The sequence below is a fragment of the Merops nubicus genome, unplaced genomic scaffold (genome assembly GCF_000691845.1).
Source record: "Merops nubicus isolate BGI_N331 unplaced genomic scaffold, ASM69184v1 scaffold3943, whole genome shotgun sequence".
Taxonomy (NCBI): Eukaryota; Metazoa; Chordata; class Aves; order Coraciiformes; family Meropidae; genus Merops; species Merops nubicus.
In genome coordinates this window covers 34,636-55,185 of record NW_008598119.1, presented here as the reverse complement: position 1 = coordinate 55,185, position 20,550 = coordinate 34,636, and the positions used below count along the sequence as shown (strand labels likewise).

Sequence of the window (20,550 nt, the reverse complement as noted above, 5' to 3'; positions counted from 1 at the left end):
CAGCTTCTGAAAGTGAGCCTTCTAAGACAAACCTTAGGTTACCAGATGAAACTCACCATCCTGCCATACAGTGCCTGAGTGAGCTAGTTGCAGAGGTCACTTAAAGATTGCCTAGGAAGAGTTCTGGAACTGCGATTTGTAATATTGTGATATGCAAGGTGTAGGGTAGCTGTACTGCTGCAAATATAGGTAACTCCTCAGACAGCTGTGATTAAAACATAGGGGCAGAATTCTTGTTGTGGGCTTCAGTGAAGACAGGACTTCATCCTCAATCTGTCACTGCTCCACAGTGTTCTCTTACTGACTTATTTGATTTCTTGGAGATTTCTTCTGTTTGTTGGGTTTTTTTGCTTTCTGGTCGTGAGGTCAGGATAGTGTAACCCTATTCTGTGAGGGCATAAAGAAGGTGAAACTATTGATGATCAACCATCATGGCAAATGCTTCTTTGAAGTAGCTCATTTTAAAAATTTACAAGCCCTGCCCACATTTAAACTACACAGGCTCAGATGTATGAAATCTACACGATAATTATATCTAAAAGTAACGTTGCTATATAAGATATTTTGGGTAGTTGTGTTGTTCACTGCAGCAGCAAGACATGGCAATGCAGGTTTGGCTCTGAAAGTCCTGTAGCATCCCTTCCACATGGAAGGTGTTTTGTGGTTTGTAACTGTGAGGTTTCGTTTTCCCACCTGTATCTCTGTCCACTTGCACCGTACAATACAATGATATTCTGCTCTGTTTTTTTCCTCCATTTCTCCACTCCTGGGAATTTTGCACATCTTTTCTCAGTAAAGTAGTCCAAAGCATGTACATTGTGCCACCATATTAATTACACTTGCTGAATTAATTGAGAAACGTTACCAATCTGTTCAGTGTTTGATTCTTTCACATGACATGGGGTACCTCATTCAGAAAGATGCCTTACTCAGTGGTTTGCAGCATTGGAAACTGTCTTATTTTAAGTCTTCCATTGGGAAATCTCATGAAGTCACTAGATACTTTTCTGCCTGCAGCAAGACAAAAGCAGTAATAGGCTTTTAACTCTGTTGAGTTTGTGAAACGTTTTTTCAGGAGATAGAAATGATCACGTAATGAAACCCATCATACCCCTTTTAAGCAAGAAAATTTTGCATGCACAGTATATGGGAGCTTGAGGCCAAATTTTCCAGTACCTTTATGAACATATATTTGTGGTGCCATTTCAAAACGCACTCTTTAAACAAATTCTGTACCTGAGGTTGGGGGTGGTGGGAAGGTGTTGTTTGGGGGTTTTAAATCCTCCTGTCTGTGGAAATCCCTACAAGGTGGGACATTTCTTGCAAGCTTTATGGAAGTTGTAATTTGAGGGAGTAAGAGATGCATCTTTCCCATTGCCAGTATGATTCATTTTGCTGAGGTTCTGTGACTAACAGCAGATTCCAGAAAGGTTGATTGCTCACAACTAAATCTGAATGGGAGGTGTTAGCTGTTCTGGACTGCCCAGAGCAGAACCATACTTCACAGTTTACAGACTTTATTAGATCAGAATGCAACTATTTAGACATTTTTAAGTGATCCTGAGAGTTAATCCAACTTATAGGTGATATTAGCAGTACCATAAGGACTGAAAACTCTCTGGTTTTCTGCTTCAGCTTTGTGTCACACCATTACATCCATTCTTTCTGATTAATACTACAAAGCATTTTTGGAAGCTTCCAGATGAAATATCCTTAAAATTAGGCCAGAGTTTACTGTGGTCTTGATTCAGAATAGTTAATAGGGAGGAGTCACCTGAACTAGTTAACCTTTACCCTGTCTCTTTTGTCTAACCTAGGTGGCTCCTTTATTTCTTGCATCTGGAAGAAAAAGGAACTCATGGCAGACTTCTTTTCCTCATTAAAATTTAATTGAGCTCCTGTCCGTACATACACACATCTGTTAAATGTGGTCTGCAGTTTACCCACAGGATATTTTCAATATAACATTCAGGCTTCTAAGACAGAATTTCTGTTTCTTTTGATCGTGGTTTTGGTTCAGATCTCTTTAGAAGTTGCAGTTCTCTCGTTCTTAGGCATCTTCTTTGGCTGATGGGGTATTTAATCTTCCCTCATCCCAGCCGAGCCATTGTGCATAATGAATTAAACATCCCTGCTGTTTCCTTTGATCACAGAAATAACAATTACTCTGTTCCGTATCATCTCTTAACTTGTCATAAGGCTTGAGTAGCTTAGATGGGAAAGAACAGTTAGATCATTGATTCCACACTCTTCTTTAGAAGCAGAGTGGTGGAATATAAGCTCGATTTATATTCCAGCAAGAGACAGATCCCACCACCTTGCACCTACCTGTCGAAAGTGACACTTGACAAGACATCAGTCTCTTCTGTATGTTGGGGCTGCCCTTGGCCAGATAGATAGATTACCTAGGTGACCTCATATGACCTTTTTTTTTCCCCCAACTTGAACATGGCATTTGTTTTGTCTTTTAAATTATCTGACCATGTACCAGTCAATACTCCAAATTAAAGTGAAATTTAGGATTCCTGAAACTGCCTGCTGCTCTTCCACCAACAGAACAGAAAATGGCAACACTGCTGCTGGAATTAAACTAATTAACACTACTACAGTGCTGGAGATAAAAAACAAACCAAAGCTCTGTACTGCCTGCCTTTCCTGTCTAGTGCACTGTGTATGTTTTACCAGAAAGCAATTATTTTATGTGTGACTGCTTTGGGATCCAATACTTTCACAGCAGAGCCGGTTTTGAAAGCCCTGCATAGTGATCAGTTTTATTCCATGGCCCTGTGTGCTGGGCTTGCAGTTCCCACAACAACAAGTTAGTAGTCTTTCTGGATCTGATCCAAAGTGAATGAAGTCAGTGGGAACTATCTCAGCTGGCTGTAGGAAGAGGAAAACATTATAAAATAATAAGTGCACGGGAGACTGTTCCGCCATCGTACACCTGCAAGGATAGCACCATGCAGATCTGCATCTTGCATTTATGTGGCATTGTTTCCCATAAAGTATTCAGATGATTTTTTATAAATTATGAGCTCAGTGCTCCTAACAGATTTGCATATGTCCAGCTGGGATTCCAGAGAACTGATGTTTGCTCATGCAGATCCCTTCTGCGTCTGGATCAGATTCTGCATCTGTTCAAACCCACTGAATCCAGCTCTCAAGTGTGTCCATCTGCATGGAGCAAGGTTGTTTGCAATTCACAGCAGCACAGCACAACATCTTGTGTCAAGCTGAGAATATCCTACTCAACTGAAACCAAAGGGCATGCTTACAGAGAAAGATTCATCTCACTTTTAGAGTTTGCTTGGGAACCCGTGTTTGAATTTTCTACTAATCCTCTGCAAAAGATCACACCATGAGTACAAAATATGTGTGTGTGTGTATATGTGTATGTGTATCTATAAAAACTGCCAAAGGATGGCACCTTGTGCAGCCGTGGGCATCCCCAGGCCAAGACATGCTGAGTACAGTTACAGAGGAAAGAAAAGTGACTGCTCAGTCGTCAGCACAGTGCTCAGAGTCATTACTGCCTTTTCCCCAGCTGTCAGTCAGGGTAACTTGCAGAACTGTCCAGCTCACAGTGTGGGTGTCACCCGTGCCAGCTGCAAACATGTTCCTCTTTTCCTTTTAGAGACTTCTCCAGGAGTTGCCGAGGTGACGTTTGTAGAAAAGGAGCCAGCTGAACCCCACACTATCATTTCATGGGAGCAAGTGAGTATTTTAGTGATAATACTGCAGTGAGGTCAGACTGAACGTACAGCAGCTCGTGGAGAACATCAAATGCAATAGCTGTCATGTGCTTGTTTGTGAGACAGCCTGCTACCAAGTTCAGCACACAGTGGAGCTATTCACTTCCATTCCTTACAGCAACTCCTTCCCCTGCCTCTGGCTAACTGAACAAATGTCTTGGTCAAAGAGTGTCCCAATGCCTATTTTAGAAGACTGTGAAGGACACATGCTACCTTCACCCCACATTAGCTGACCTTCCTGCATCTGAATGCATGACCAGAGAGCTCCTGAATATTGTCATGGGACTCTGGTGGGCAGAGAAGACATTTTTGGTCCTCTTTTTGAATATATATGAGTTTATCAATCCCACAATCATAGGAGTATAACTGCTTTTCTAAGTATCTCTCATACGTAGGAAAGGGACAGTGGAAGCTTGACTGGCTTTGGAAAGGAGCATGGCAGGGGATGGAGTCGAGTGGATCATCCTCCCCTCTGCTCTGACCCTGGCTAAGCCCTAACACACGTGCTCCCAGAAACTGCACTTGTTCCCACTACATAAAATAACTTCTGCTTTGATGGTGCTTTGCCATTTACAGTTCTTCCTAAACAATAAGGAAAAATCTCTCACGAGTTTTGGTAACACCTTATCCCCATTAGTGATATTTATGAAGAGTTTATAAATCCAGGTCAGAATGTGTGTGATGTAAGTGTCTGTTACTTACTGAAACTTGTACTGTAGCCAGAGACTGTGGTCAGGCAGAAATGTCCTGTTTTTCAGGTTCATGTGAACTGATCCCTGCTTTCCTGGAGCTGTTGTTCAGGTGTCAGATTAACTGGGCTGGGAGGCCTGAGGCACCCTGACTGTGAGCCAGCTCGTGTCTGGGAGCAGCAGAGTGGCATTCAGTCATTCTGCTGCTGAGTGGGGAGCACTGCTTCTCCTGAACAAGGTATTTCCCTTGTTCTAGGGTGCCACTGCTCCTCTCAACTAAACTGGCTGTGTTTCAAAATTGAGCTGTTCTTGTAAAGCCAGACTTTGAAATGCTGCAGCCAAAGCACTTTGCTCCAAAGGTGTCAGAACGAAACTTCAGCTCACCCTGGCCCCAGTGAGGGACTAACTTAATTGTGGAAGTAAATGATGAAAATTAAGTAGATACAGTTGATCTGGACTGCTGCTGGTGAAGGACTTCACTGTCTATTTCTTTGCTTTTTGTTCCAATTGCATTAACAAAAACTGAAAACTCCCTTCTCAGATTAAAAGATAACTATGTTCTTTCTCCTTTGTTCTTGAGCTTTAGGGGTGAAGTCTGATCTCCCTGCAATTGCAGTATGTCCTACAGGGATGATTAAGTGCAAAGCACTTAGAACCTCATAAGGCCTTTCCAAGATGAACTTGTACTTCACTTTTCCTCAAACTCATCCTTGAATTTGAATAGAAGTTTATCTGTACCCAATGTTTGCTTTCATCACTGTTATGTTTTGGATTTTTTTTTTGTAGCCACTAGGTGGCAATACTTATGCACATAATCGTTTCTCTGTAGCTGGGATTTTAACAAGTTCTCCTCACAGTCTGTTTTTAATCCCTCTGTATGTCTTTGGTTGTGAAAGTATGTGCAAGGCATTTATGTGATGTAGGGAAAACTGGTCAAACTATTCCCAAAATTACATTCTTTTTCACCAAAACTCCTCTCTTCATTGAGGCTCCCCAAATAAAATTCTAGTCTTAAATATCTTTTTTAAAAAACACGTTTTTATTCTAGAAGCCATTTTTGATGTTCTGCAACTCTACATGGGGAATTTATTGCCTCTCCTTATGGGCTTTGTCTACAAAGATATATTTTTCTCTAAGAAAACCATAAAAAAAGACCTCAGTCATTCTGGTGCTTTCCTGTTGCAGACTGTTGTAGATTGCCAGACAATTTAGAAATTCTGTTTGCATGTAAATTTCAGTGTGAGCTGTGGTGGTGTGGCTGTTCTAAAAGTCTTCCTCAGTGCTTCTGCCATATCTCTTTCACTCAAAAGTATGCATGCAGGTGTGTGTGTATCCACAAGGGTCCTTCTTGCCATCCTCCCTGCAATGTCCTCCATCAGCATTAGGCAAGCTTGCCATGTCTGATCCCCAGGAGCACAGGATCTGCCCATCTTGAACCTGTCTTATGTCCCTGATCATGGGAGAGGTGGGGAAATGGATCCAGCAGAACAAGTGCATGAGGAAGGTGTATTTCTTCAAGCTACGTAACGAGGGAGAGGCTGGAGGACTTTTGGGAAATAGGAAGTGTTCCTGACACAGTGCTCCCCTCCTGAGGGTCCTTGTAGTATTCTGGTTAAAAACTGGCTGCACAAGGCCATCCTCAGGAACATTGCCAAGTCCTGTTCTCTGCAGCAGGGGATCAGGGCTACCCCAGCCCCTTGCCTTTCAAGGCAGAAAATTCAAGCAAAGTGGTCTCCTGGAAGCCTCCTCAGATTTATAAAAGCTGTAACAAGAACATCTCAGTATGTTACATAAATGAATACCTGCACTCACTGGCAGCTAGGGCAGACAAGCCATGAAACAGCACGGTGTGAAGGGGAGGTGGCTGCTGATGTGCTCTGCTACTTGGAAGCTCTGAGAAGTGGCATAAATCCCTTCATTCTTTCCCCAGAAGTTGGATAAAAGTCACTGAGTTTTTTAGAGAAGTCTCTAGAGCTCTGTGTTTTGATTGCTGTCCATTTCTTTGGGGTATTTGCTTGGAAGGCATTGCTTCAACAGTACTTTAAGTGAGTTGCCATATGTCAGTGTTTTAGCTCTGGATCCAGTGTTGATCATATCTTGGCAACAAAACTACCCTGGTTCTGATAGTCTTTATCCTCAATGGGCTGTGCTTTCATAGGAGACTATTTGGGGGTATTAGGGACAATAAACAAAAGAAGCAGACCTCACACACCACACTGGGCACTTGGGATATTTTGTTTTACAAGCTGATGAGTGTAACCAGATGACTGGAGTGCAAACAGCTGCTTGCCAGTGCTGTGGCTAAGTCACTTGTGGCACGTTATCAGGTATATTGCATTCTGTGGGCCTGGAGGTCGCAACCCTGGAAACTGCCAGTTGAGCAGGAGCAGCACAGAGCTTTGAGAAGCCATTTTTAATATACAGTAGTGGCTTAAATCTCTGTCTCTGCTGTCAGAAGACCACTGTATTGATGTCATAGGTCGTGTGGCTGAACGTAATAGGACATATCAATCAATCAATCAATTATTTTTTTTTATTGGGAGAGATGGATATCACAGAAGCTTTCTGTGGAGGTCTTTTCCTGTAGACCCAAAATATGCTCTGGTACAGCGTTTTGTACCATCATTTTTAAAGTCATGCAAAGGGGCATGGTTAGGAAGATCCTAAAATAAACTGGGAAAGGTAGCCATTTGGAGAAACATGTACAAGTTAATCTTTCCATCCAAAAAAGGACAGTTCAGAGCAGAAGGCTTATCTAGGCATTACTTTTTTTTTCCCCTTGTTCTTAATCAGCTATGTTTGCTAAATTGGGCTGTGCCTGGTTTGTAATAGTATTTAACTGGATACCTCAGTGGAAGTTTTAAAATCTCAAATTTTAGCATCCCAATGGATCTGGTTCTCCTCCACAGAGGATAACACACACTGACTTCAAGAGAGCTGTTTGTGTATGTATTTCTAATGCTGGGGTTTAATTAAAATTAAAGGGATTAAAGACTAATTAAAATTGGGGGGCTTGAAATGGACTGAAAGGGCTGTGTAAACATTTGAAGTCTTCTGAGGCCATGTAGGCCTTTTTTGTTTCTTCATGGTTTTAAACCTAGTCACTGCTTACAGCTATAGCTTGAAACTGGAAGTGGTGAAAGCACAGCACAAAATTATAAATATTTAGGACTGAGAAGAACCCACAGAAGAAGGTGTGTTTTTTAAAGGTATTTGAAGAACTTCAGATATGTCCATGTGGTTTAGTAATCTCCTGAAATTAACCACCAGGGCCTCGGCCATCAGCAGGCTCTTATCAAAGGACAATAATTTTTTTCTCAAAACAAAGTTTCTACAGTATCAGATTCTGTGCTTTAGTATCTCTTGCCTCCAAAGATTTTTCCCTGCCTGGGTTAGGAAAGCACTGTGCTAGCAACCAGGCAGCTGACAGGGTAAGCAAAGTGACCTGCCCTGCTTGATCACAAGCTGCAAAACCATCAGTATCTGGGACTTGTCAGTAGCAGTCTGTCAGCATAAATGGGCTATGCTTAGAGATTGAGTTAACACGCAAGAATAAAGTCTGTGAACAGTTTGGAGGGTCCTGCACCTCATACACATCACAGTTCATGGGACAGGGACTGTAACAACTCAAAGAAAGTGGCTGTGAATGAGGCTTTACAGGCAAAATCTCTGCCCTGGTCCTAGGTTGGGGAGGATGTGGACAGGAGACCAGCATGTTCCATTTCTTGTGCCAGTCACCGGTGACCAGAGGCCAGCACTGCAGCTGGATGGCCAGCTGGCAGGTAGCTCCTGCTGGGTAGATGCACTGAGGCAGCATCAGGGCAGATAACTGGACATGCACAAGCTGCAGACATGGGAAAGAATCTCTGCAGCATCTCCTGAGGTGTTACAGATTCATGCCCCAAGTGAAGCAGAGCTACATGAACTGCATGTGCATGTTTTTTTACCTTAGCTACTGGTTACCAGAAGTTCCTTAGTTTTATGAGACTTCGAATATTACATTTTCTACTAGCTGTAGGGCAGTAGTACCAGCAGAGGCACAATGTTGGAAAGCTCTTAACATCTGACACCTCTGCTTTCTCCAAAGCGATTCTGTAACAGCTCCAAAACCACCTCAGGCTTCTGAGGCCAGGCTGTGAATACCTACCTAAATAACATCTTGATCTGTGGCAAGTTAAGTGTATATATAAGGCACAGTACCTCCAACCTATAAACGTGCTTAAAGTTTGCAATTCTTTTCTTACTTTGAGTGTGAAAGTCACTGCACAAAGAGCAGACCATGTCCAACAGCATGTCTTTAAAGCTGGCTGGACAAAAGAAATAGAGCTTTTTTAGAAAAGACTGAAAATCTTATCACAAAAGTACTTGAATTAGACATGCTGTGTTGCAAAGCTCACATTATTTGTCCATTTTCCCTGTCAAATGTAGCTCCCAGGGTCCTGTAGTTATAAACAGGTCTTAGATTAACATTTTAAAGAAGCAGTTGTCTATCCTCCTGGTTTAATGACAAGGTTTGACCCTCGAGGGGTTTATTTGTGTCTTTGTTCCTGAGCAGACTTGAAAGCACTTGGGACTGAAAAGAGAGAATGACCACAAGTTGCAGCTTGGAGGTTCAAACCGCAATTAGAACTTTTTCAGAAGGAGAGTGGTGCAGCCCTTGGGCAAATGTCTCTGCCAATGGGTCCAGAGCGAGGTTTTCACTTGTATTCTCAGGAGCAGAATTCAGACTCCAAACAGAGTAAAGCGCCAAACCGATTAATTGCCCACCAGCAACAGGCTGGAGAGAGCAGAAGGAGGGGAGGGGGAGAGCACGCGGGAAGGACAGAGCTGAGCTCGCCGCCCGCGCGGATCTGCGGCGTCCCACGGGCCCCATCGCTCCGGTGGCAGTGTTCCACTCTGAGAGGAGGGCACCTCCCGTCCTCACTGGTCCTGCTTCTATGGAGAGGAGACACCCCTGCTTTACACAGCCATGCCTCTCACAGCCCCCAGCTTCCCGTGCCCTGCTTTACACAGCCATGCCTCTCACAGCCCCCAGCTTCACATGCCCCGCTTTACACAGCTGTGCCTCTCACAGCCCCCAGCTCCCCATCCGCAGGGCCCCCGCTCTGCGGTGCTGCGCTGCCCAGGGTCTGAGCCCTGCCAGAGGTGACTCTGGGCCCGGGTGCTCACACAGAGGACTGAGGTCACAGAACTCCTTTCAGCAACTTTTAGTTGCCACAGTGACGAGGCCCATGTGGCACCTGCACAACAAGGCGCAGACTTCTGCAGGGTGGAACTGTGGTCCTGCCAACAATGCTGAGACATAATCCAGTGCCCAGTCTCTTACAGCAGCACAGCCCAGAGGTGGTGGAACCTGCACCATCAGAGACTATCCTGACTTTTGGGGTCTGATGTTTTGGTGTCTTGAATTTGATGATACTTTAAATGTTAACTCACTTCAATCTTTCCTCAACCTTTTTTTCATCTAAAACAATTGCAAAAGAGCCCAGCAGATAAATCCTTCAGTCATGCATGTTGCTTGTGTTCTTAAAACTGACAGGCTTCTGTACTGTTTCATTTTATGTTCTTGATACATCAGCAGGAGGTGACTGGCCTGCCCCTAGTCCTGTCACCAGAAGCAGTGTCTATAATTGTGCCTGTAGCTCTTTGGTCTTCTTGTTGTTCTCAGCATTAAGCCCTTATCCTTCGTTCCTCATATCTGTTGCATAGCTGAAGAGTCTGATTAAGAAAGGCTCCTTCCGCAGCGAAGGCAGGTTGAGGAGAAGGGCCGTGGTTCTTAGAAGCACTGTCTGGCATTTCTTCTTTCATTGTTGGCTCAGAAGGAAGCAGGCTTAGCAGCCACAGCCAAGTGCTGAAGTTTGGTGGGATGACACCAGACCAGCAGGCTTTTGAGACTGGCTTTGTGTATTTGCACACATACTGTTCATGAGAAACGTCAAACCTGCTTGATTGTCTGCAGCTATTGACTCTATGCTTTTCTCACCAAATTGGAACTGAAATCCCTCAAAAGGAGGGAGTCATTTTTGCTAATATTATACAAGAAATATGCAGTTTTCTCTTAACAGTTTAGGATAAGATATTTGAGATTATTTGAGTCATCTTGGAATTAAGCAAAAAACATTTGGTGGCAAATATTTCTGTATAAATATTCAGTTTTCTTTGGGTTTGAGGCATATTCTGCATTTTCCCTTAACACTTTGACTGTGGATTGCAGAAAAACTCATGTATATTGCCAGAGGATTTGAAGAACTTCTATCTGATGACTGATGGCTTCCAGATGACCTGGAGTGTGAAGACTGATGGTAAGTCCATGTATTCTTCTCCAATAATACCCTCATCCCATTGCAGCCAGTCTTTCCTTTGCAGAATCTCTTTTTTCATACTTACTTTCTGCACAGTCAATACACGCCTGTCAGTTTCATGCATTAGTCTGAGCAAAAGCACATGTGCCAAGTCATTTTGAATGAAAAATTAGCACCATTCCTTAACACACAAAAGAAGTAGAGCTTATTTGTGCTAGGCAGCTTGGTGAGTGACCACAGAAAACAGACCTCCCAATTAGTAAGTGAGTGTAGTTCTGCATAGGATCATAGACTATTTTGGAGATGTTCTGGTGAGGAAAAAATATGATTGCACATCAGAGGTCTCTTCCTGGTGTAATGAAGCAAAGCCTATTGCTTGCATGTGCTGGACTTCCACAGAAGAGATGCATACACTGAACACTGGCTAGAAGCCAGACAAGTCTTCATGACATAAATACCACTCTGTAGTACACTGGCCATCTGTTGACACCCAGGTTTAGGTATATAGTTGAAATCTCATACCTAGATTCCCTCTGTAGTTTAGGGAGAGAGAAATCACTCTAGCATGTTATCTGACCATAAAGCAGTAAGAGGAGTCACCCTCTGGTAATGCCTCTTTCTCATTAAAAAGTGTATGTGCATGCTGGAGCCTGATTCTGCTTCCCACCAGCTACAGTCCATTCACTGGAGTTATTTCTGGAGTCCGTGGTGGAAGTGGGACGAGGACTGAGCTTTACTGTCCCTCCCTGTTTGGCAAGAATCATGCAGCTTGTTCACTCTGCAGTGGAGCTCTGCAGCAATTACCCTGGCTCTCATCGCCTTCAGGTGGGGTTGTCAGATTGGGCTGTGGACACTGCTCCCTTCTGGAGGTGGATGTCAAACACAGGGTTTTCCTCAGGAAGTGGAGTTTCTTTTCAGAGACAGTTGACATGAGGACTGTAGCCCCTGCACTGAGTCCCATCGAGTTTCAAGTGGGAATTAATGTGTTGTGACCTCTGAAGAGTCTTGTTCTCAGTGCACAGAGACAAAGGCAGCTCACATAGCTGTCTCCTTGGGGCAAGCATCCAGCAGTGCCTTCTGAGGCCCTTCATGATGGCACGTGGATGAACAGGGTGCTCGTTGGCTTGATGTCTGTTAATAGTACTAGTCCTCAGAAGGAGAGACAAGTGACAAGTTCTCAAGTGTTTGTTCAGGAACACTGACAAAATCCTGTGTTGGAGTGGGACCCAAGAGGGAGCAGCTTGAGCAGGTTCATGGGGTGGTCCTGCATGGATGAGCTACCCAATAAGCTGTGAGTGGGAATGCTGGTTTCTGGCAGGAAGGACAGCAGCAGGGAAAAGTGTTTTGAGGAGGTGGCTGTAGCCAACCTGGATTTTTAATAACCTGTTTCACAGACTGGGCTAGCAGCCATAGCACAGGCTTAGCCAATAGTGTAATTTGCATACCCACACAGCTCTGAAGCGAGTCTGTGTTTGGAAAAAGCCTAACTTTGCTCCTGTGGAGCAAAATACCTCTGATGTTTGCCTGACCCTGGATGTGACTAATGATGAGTCTTATTGCAGGTACTCCAATGCCCCTGGGCTCCATGGTGATTAACAGTGTCTCAAAGCTCTGTCGGCTTGGGGGTTCCTCTATGTACACTCTGCCTAATGCACCAACTCTTGCTGACCTGGAAGATGACACCGATGAGGAAGGTAAGGTCCTTTTAATGGGCTAGAAAACATGCTCTCTCTCATCCTTTTTGCTCTGTTAGGATAATATTAGGATACAGCAACAGAACGGGTCATTCCAAGCAAATTGGGTTTTCTTTATTTGTTGGGCTGGGTCTACTATATGTCCTATTAGCTCATCACAGCCTTTACAGGTAGATCTGTATGCTGTGAATCTCACAGGGGATGGTTAGTGCTGCCAGCTGCTAGTATTATTTGCATCCCCTTCAAGCAGCCTGGCAACCTTCCTGTTCTGCCTTTTCCCTATTTAATTTTTTAACTGAGGCTTCCTCCGGTGATTCAGCTTCTGAAGTCTGCGTGTGCTTACGGTGTTATATGAGCAAAAGATAACAGTTTTTGTCTTGGCAACGAAAGACAGCTGGATATGCTCCTCAAATTGGAAAAGTAACTGTGGAAAATACATGTAAGCATGAGGTGGCATTGGAAAATGTGTGTTTCCAGACTGCCTAAAAATGCTGGGCATCCTGCAGTTTGAAGAGAAAAAGAATTTAAAAAAACCCTACTCCTTTTCTCAGCATTCTTACAGTTGAACAAGACTGGAAGAATTAAGAAGAGCAGAGCCAGATGGCATGCTTACTCCTTAAAAAATTGCTGTTTGATTTCAGTCTTATCTCTGAATCTCTATAGCTCTTGTAGCTTCTAAAAGTGGCTAGAAGTTTCTTTTTGTATGTTCCAGCTTGGCTGCAGTCCTGATCTTCTAGCCATTGTAGTGAAGTGGGCCAAATTCTGCTTCCATTTAATCATGCAAACCTCCACTGATGCACAAGGTATGCTGACAGAAAGTTATGTCCCCACAAGAGTGCTCATCCTGACTTCAGTGCAAAATTCTTCTGAAGAGTACAGCTCATATGTCCCCTTTTCCCCAAAAATTTTTTGAATTCCTTTAGAATTCCAAATTATATTCTGCAAGAACTTGCAAGTGCATGATCCATAACTGTCCTGTAGAAGTGCTCTGTGGTGGTTGTGGGTCACAAGTTGGATACGAAGCAGACCATGTGGCTATTGAGAAGGATGCTGATGTCACACTGGAATGTGTGAAGAAATGTATACATGTACAAGCTCATCAAGGTCTTCGTTGTGATTTGGGGTTAGGGTAGTTTTTAGAATTGTAACAGACACTCCATCCCCTCCCTCCACCCCTGAAAGGGAAAGGGAATAAGAGAGAGAGAGAGACTTGTTGATTAGAAAAGAACAGAAAACAGTTTTAATACTACCACTAGTAATAATAGTAATAATGATAATAAATTAGGCTATGTACAAATATATACAAATATACAAAGTTAGTCCCAAACCCAGCTCCCCCCTGATGGCAACACGTCACTGTGACCCCTGGGTGGGGAGAAGGCCCCCAGGAAGAGGGTCCCAGGCTGGACTCAGCCACAGACAGCAGCTGGGCACAGGAGCTGGATTCTGGAACTCATTTCAGGAACACAGGAGTTGAGATTAAAGGCAGGATGGATGAAGTCCTCCTCAGATGCCATCCACTGCAGTAGAAGCAGCGAGCGGCAGCAGCAGACAGAAGAAGAGAAGAGCGGAAGGGGCGAGGGAAGGGCTGCCCCCCCTGCTCCTCCAGCTTCACTGGCTATGACAGCTGTAAGATTGAATACTCCACTGGTGAATCTTGGGGTCAGTTATTCTGTCCACTCCTACCCGTAGGTGCGGTGTACTCTCTGCCCCACTCCGTGTGGGATCCAAGCTCAGCAGTGGTCTTGTTCTGCATACCAGTCCCTGGCAGTAACTCTAAACATGAAGTATTATCACTACACTATTACAGCCAGACAGTTTATGAAAACACTGCTAATTCAGACAGAGCAGTTAATTAGAAAAACTTCAGCTAAAAAGTACAATCACAGAGCAGAACTAGCTCTATTTACCCCAAACCAGGGCAGCCTTCTATCAAGAGAAAAAGAATAACCTGTTCTCCCGGTCCTCCTTAGAAAGAAAGAAAGTAGGGCAAAAAAAGAGGTGGTGGATAGAACAGAAGTAATAATGGGCTTCAGCTACAAGGAATATTCAGGACCCACATGAGGAAAACTTCTAAGTGTTAACAGTAGTTTTAGATTGGCTGCTTGGAGATTGATTACCTCCAGCACTGGAGAACTTCAAGGGAACATTAAACACCTCTCAGGAGTGACATGTGTAAATCTGATTTAGCTCTCTGCCTGGATAGGACTAGGAGGCAGCTTGGTGGCTTTTTTTCAGCCATCTGATTTTGACTCTGATTTCTTTTCCTACAGAAGATTAAAAATCTCTCACTTTATTTTTTTTTTTAAACACAGGGAACTTAATCCTTTCCAAGAAGTATAAAAATAATTGATTTATTTCTTCCTCAGCTGGTTTATTAATAAATATCGAAGAGATTCACTTTCTGCAGTCAAGTCAGAGCCATTTTTCCAAACACGTTTCATAAAGATTTTTTTTCTTTTTATTTTCAGGTAATGAAGACCAACCAGAGAAACCACACTTTGATTCTCGTAGTCTTATCTTTGAGCTGGATCCATGTGGTGGGAATGGGAAAGTTTGTCTTGTTTATAAGCACGCCAAACCAGGTAAGATTGAAAAGAGCAGAGTTAGTCGTCTCTTGTGCATTGTATATGCAGGCCACATGTAGAATCTTCTTACATTTCTGATCTTCTTTGTAATTTGTAAATGAACATTTACTAGGATATCCTGTCCCCACTAAAGTCAGGGCCAAAACTTTACAGAGACCAAGGCAGAGCTAACATTTTCCCTCCTTTTAATGTTGGAGTCTGAGTTATGATTTCTTCATGCATAGAAGCAGGGAAATATTCACATATGACCTACAGACAGTCACGCTGACATAATTCCAAGAGCTAGAGCTTAGCCACTAACATACCTCTGGTTACTTGCATGTCTCATAACAATTCCCTTACATTTTGGTGAGAAAGGGTGTAACGCTCCTTAGAAGCAAAGGGTAGATGGTAAAAATGGTCCTTAGCTGATTAAGACAGACTTAGACTGGTTCTTCCACCTTGTGCATGGATGCAGAGCCTGCAGATGCTAACTAGGTCAAAATTTGGCCGGAAGGGTTGAACACAAGAGTGAAAGATGTGAGCTGAGCTGTTTCTTCTGACCAGATACACAGAAAACTGTTATCAGTCAATAAATAGCAAAACAACCAAGTCACTTGTAAAGCAGTTGTCATGACACAGAGCACAGGTCACTAAGTGTCCATGTGTGTTCACTGTGGTGGGGTGTGCAATTGTGATAAACCTGTTCTTAAGAAAACTCTTTGGTTGTTGTCTTTTGTCTTTCATTGGATGTGACTACAGCTCCCAAAGCAGAAACTTCTTACTTCTCCTCTTGCCTCACAGTCTTATGTTCCAAGTGTTCCAGCACGTGCAGTGCAAGGGGAGGGTGCATTGTTTACAGGTGTTGATGTCAGTACAAGGGGCAGTGTTTTTAGTTTGCAATGTTCAGCATCTCAGTTTCCCAAGTAACATCACTTCTTTTATGCTACAAAGGATGTCACCACCAGAGAAATATTTGATTGCTGTCAAAAGATTTTGCAAAATGTTTTTGTTGGCAGTGCACGTTGTCATGACTTCCAGACTCTGAACTATTCAGTAATCCAGATGACTGACAATTGACTTAGAATCATAGAATCCTTTAGGTTGGAAGAGACCTTTAAGATCATCAAGTCCAACCATTAAGCCAACACTACTAAGTCCTCTGCAAAAACAGAATCAGAGTCTGTCAGGGCTGGAAGGGACCACAAGGGTCACCCAGTTCCAACCCCTCTGCCATGAGCAGGGACACCTCACTCTAGATCAGGATGCCCAGAGCCTCATCCAGCCTGGCCTTAAAGACCCCCAGGGATGGGGCCTCAACCACCTCCCTGGGCAACCCATTCCAGGGTCTCACCACTCTCATGGTGAAGAACTTCTTCCTCACATCCAGCCTGAATCTGCCCACTTCCAGTTTTGCCGCATTCCCTCTAGTCCTGTCATTACCCAATATCCTAAAAAGTCCCTCCCCAGCTTTCTTGTAGGCCCCCTTGAGATACTGGAAGGCCACAATAAGGTCACCTCGGAGCCTCCTCTTCTCCAGACTGACCAGCCCCAACTCTCTCAGTCTGTCCTCACAGGAGAGCTGCTCCAGCCCTCGGATCATTCTCGGGGCCCTTCTCTGGACACGCTCCAGCAGGTCCCCGTCCCTCTTGTAAGGGGGGCTCCAGAACTGGATGTACTGGAGGTGGGGTCTCACCAGACATGAGTGTTTTTAGTAAGGCTGGGAGCAGAACCAAGTCCTTTTCAGTCCCCATCATCTAACCATTAAACCACAGTGCCTCTGGACAATCACATGTGTTAGTCAGGGATGCTGTGTTTTAGAAGCTGCAGCCTTTCTGACAAATATGTTGCATCTCCCACCTGACAATGGCTGGGGGTTGATCTTGTCACCGTGGTGTAACAGTGTAATTTGTGTTTGCTTTGTTCTAGTTGTCTCCCCAGAAACAGAGATTTGGTTCCTGGACAGAGCTCTGTATTGGCATTTCCTCACCAAAACCTTCACAGCCTACTACCGCCTGCTCATTACCCACCTGGGTCTCCCGCAGTGGCAGTACGCCTTCACTAGCTACGGGGTGAGCCCCCAGGCCAAGGTAGGACAGCAGGATCTATCTTGCCACTGTTTTCCACAAGTATAGACTGGAAAAACTTCTTCCCACCTTTTGATGGGCAGTTTGTAGGCTCAAGTGGGCCTCCATGAGGCCTTCCCTTATAACCTGTTAACAGTAATTGGTTCATATGAGTGAATTCAGTAATGTTGTGTTAACCCTGCTTTTCTCACCTTTGACCTCTAAGAGCAGGTGGTGGAACCCAAACTATTTCTTTGCTTTCTTGACTCTGAAGCAGACGTGTGCTTCCATTAACTGCTGACAAGTGAGGAGATGCAAAGCTCTTCATCCCCACAGCTATGTAAGATTTGTCTAGATCAGTTTTCTGGACATAACACCAGACAAGAGCCTACTGCTCTCTGAGTGGAGCGGAAGGTCCAGGTAAACATTAGACAGAAGCCCAGAAGAAGACTATGAGCTTGAGTCTTGTCAAGAATATTAACTCCTTTGCATCTTCCTCAGTCATGAAGGGATGTCTTGATAAAAATGGTGTGCAAAAAGGGGCAATTTAAATGCCAGCAGTCCTAGAAGTAGTTATAGGAGAGCTTCGGGTACAGTGTCATGACCATTCCAGCCCCTTGCTGTTATTATGATTGCTATTCTGCTCTGACACATCCATACTTTTAGAGCTTCCTTCAGTTCCTCTGTGTTTGACTGGGCCTTCAACCCTCTCTCAGCTTGTGAGGGGTCAGGAGACAGTTCTGACAGTACTACCAAACACAGCACATCAGCCTGTGCAGTGTCTGGTCGTGCTGGTAAGGCCTGCCAGGTCTCAGTGACTGTCCTGCACTGCACCCACACATGACAACTGTTTTAGTGGCATGGCATTCCTTGGTCCTGCCTCAGCCCTGTGCAGACACCAGAACTACTCACTGAAATCACTGCTGACTTCCTATCTATCGATAGCTGTAGAATTAGGTTCTTTATTTCTGGTGTCTTCCCTGTTATACTGTGCTTTGTTTTGTGAATCAAGGCTGTGTACGTGGTACTCTAGAATGTGCCTGTGCTCTGCCTTCCTGTAACTTCCCTGATGGAATATTTTATTATGTTCAGCATATTCACAAATGTTAGTGAAATGATTCATGTATTCCCTAATCATTTGCAGCCCCTGTTAGTTAAAATCCTCCCAGTATGTTAACCATTATCATTCTTAAAGGTCCTCAAGGGTGGTATATTAAAGCTATTTTCCACTAAGCAGCACATGAATAGATTGCCATCTACATTTTGGTATTGATCTTTTGTTTGTCTTGCTCAACACTTTGCTGGTGGTTTCAGTGGGAATTGTAATACCATAACCCCTATAGTTTTATTTCCTGACTTTGTCAATAGAAAACTGATGGGAAAAACACTCAGAGGTGAGAACTGCAGGGCATAACATTGTGGTGGCATCTGGGAATCAAAAAAAGAAAGATTATTCTGGTTACTTGCAGATATAAAAATCAGACTGAAGAGAAACAAACACAAAATCCTTTGTGTAAAGAGTTTTAAAACCTGCATTATTACATGTGTAAAGAAAGGGAGGGAGACCATATTTTGAGAAGTTCAACTAGTTTGGTTCTGATTTATAAGCAGTTTTAAATTCCAGGGCTTTTTAATCTTCTCTGCTTCTCTCACACTAAATAAACGTGTTTCAGTTTCACTCCCTTCCTTTGCTTTTCCTCCTGTGGTTTAAACCACGAGTTGCTCCTGATAAGGGCTATACTTCAGGAGAGGTAGTGTTAAGCCTGGGTCTGGTTCCTCTCTTCCCCATCTGGAACATGGGGCGGTTCCAGAGCTGTAGCTGAGCCTTGTGTATCCTTATCACGAGGCACTCTGCACAGTCCCATGAACTCCAAACTGGTAAGTGGTGTATGTTAAAATCAGGTCTCAGGGTTGAAGGGGAACAGGGTGGGAATGTCTTAACTACAGTTTGATTTTAATGTCTTCCTTCCCTGCCATCCTGCCTTTCAGCAATGGTTTAACATGTATAAACCCATAACCATCAACACTGCTCTCCTCTCTGAAGAAGCCGATTCCTTTGTGAACAAGCTGGACCCCGGTAAGGTGTTTAAAAGCAAGAACAAGACTCCAGTGGTCAAAAAGAAACCGCCCTCCCAGCCAGCAGGCTCCCAAAAGAGTCACACGAGCATGACCTCCTCCAAGACCTCCTCAGTAGCTGGGAATTCTTCAAGGAAGTGAGCCCCCCAGATCTGACCCTGGACAGCTTTTGAAATAAGCTTTGCTGTTCTCCGATAGGGAGTCTCCATGGTTCAGGCCAAGGTGCTCGCGCGTGGCCATGGAAAGCACTGCAGCGTTTGCATGAAATAGCCACAACGTGCTTAGACATGAGAGGGATGTAGTTCCTGGAGACTCTGAGGAAAAAAAACTGAGATACTGATTTTATCCCCATCTGGTACTTGCAGCATGTACTTTTCAGAGGGCATGAAGAAGCCCTTGATGTCATTGCTCTATAGGGAAGCTTTTGTTCCTGTGCGACTACAGCAGTGAAATGAAAGCAAATATAAGTCACTGTTACTTTAATAGACCCATGCTGAAATACAACGTGTGAAGATGTTTCTGTCATCTCCTTTGAAAGAAACCTGTTCTGACCTTGCATGCTATGGGACCAAGCTGGAACTCACTGAACAAAGTACCTTCTGCTTCACACAGAATCAAACTCCTCACTTCCCTGTGTTCCTTCCAGTTTCTGCTCTGAGATTCACGGTTCAAAGGGACCTCAGGTTTTCACGTCTCTCCGTTGGCCTAGTCATTTGCTCTAAAGCCCAGACCACTGTTTGGCCTTTGTGTGGTACCTTTTTGGATAGTGATGCCTGTGATGTGCTTCCTGATAGGCCTGAAGGCAGACAGAACCTGCAAGATCCTTCTTTGCCACCGCTTTCTCCTCCAGTAGGAACTGCTGAACCAGGCTGGGTCAGTGGTGTTGAGAGTAAGAGTTCTGTAAGCCAGGAGGACTCCTTAGTTTGTCACACACTGATTTGCAAAGTTGACCACTCAGACAGCATTTGTCACTTTTCAATTGGGCAGGAGCTGACCCGGGGCCACTGAGGCCCTACAGCCTTAGAAACCCCTGATGCTGTTTTCTATACTGTAAGTTTTCAGCCTAGAACTGCTCTTTAACAGATTCAGTGCTGGTTTTCAGTTACATCTGATTATTTCCATTACTTTTTTATGCCATTCTGTCTTCTTAGATGTGGTCTAAGAGACCTGTGGCCTAGTGGTTAGGGAAATGTTGATGATCCTAGAGGTCCTTTCCAACCATAGTGGTTCTATGATTCTGTGTGCTGGAAACCCGTGGTAGCAACCAACACATTTTGTGCCTAAGCAAGGAAATCAATCTCACCATGTTCAAATAAGCATTGACTATTTAAACAGCATCATCTTTTATTTATGAAAAAAGTCACATAATTACATAAGTCAAACCTACCTCACAGGGATGTTGTG

At 43.9% G+C, this 20,550-nt stretch overlaps 1 protein-coding gene across 1 annotated transcript; it reads left to right on the top strand.

The window, feature by feature from the left end:
• Nucleotides 1-3,605: 3,605 nt before the first annotated feature.
• TPGS2 (tubulin polyglutamylase complex subunit 2) lies at nucleotides 3,606-19,336 on the top strand (the record flags this gene model as incomplete). The annotated part of the gene is made up of 6 exons (XM_008936921.1): nucleotides 3,606-3,714; nucleotides 10,656-10,743; nucleotides 12,306-12,437; nucleotides 14,909-15,022; nucleotides 16,934-17,094; nucleotides 19,060-19,336. Coding segments are annotated over 6 exons (832 nt in total), but the record flags the coding sequence as incomplete, so codon positions are not given.
• Nucleotides 19,337-20,550: the final 1,214 nt, after the last annotated feature.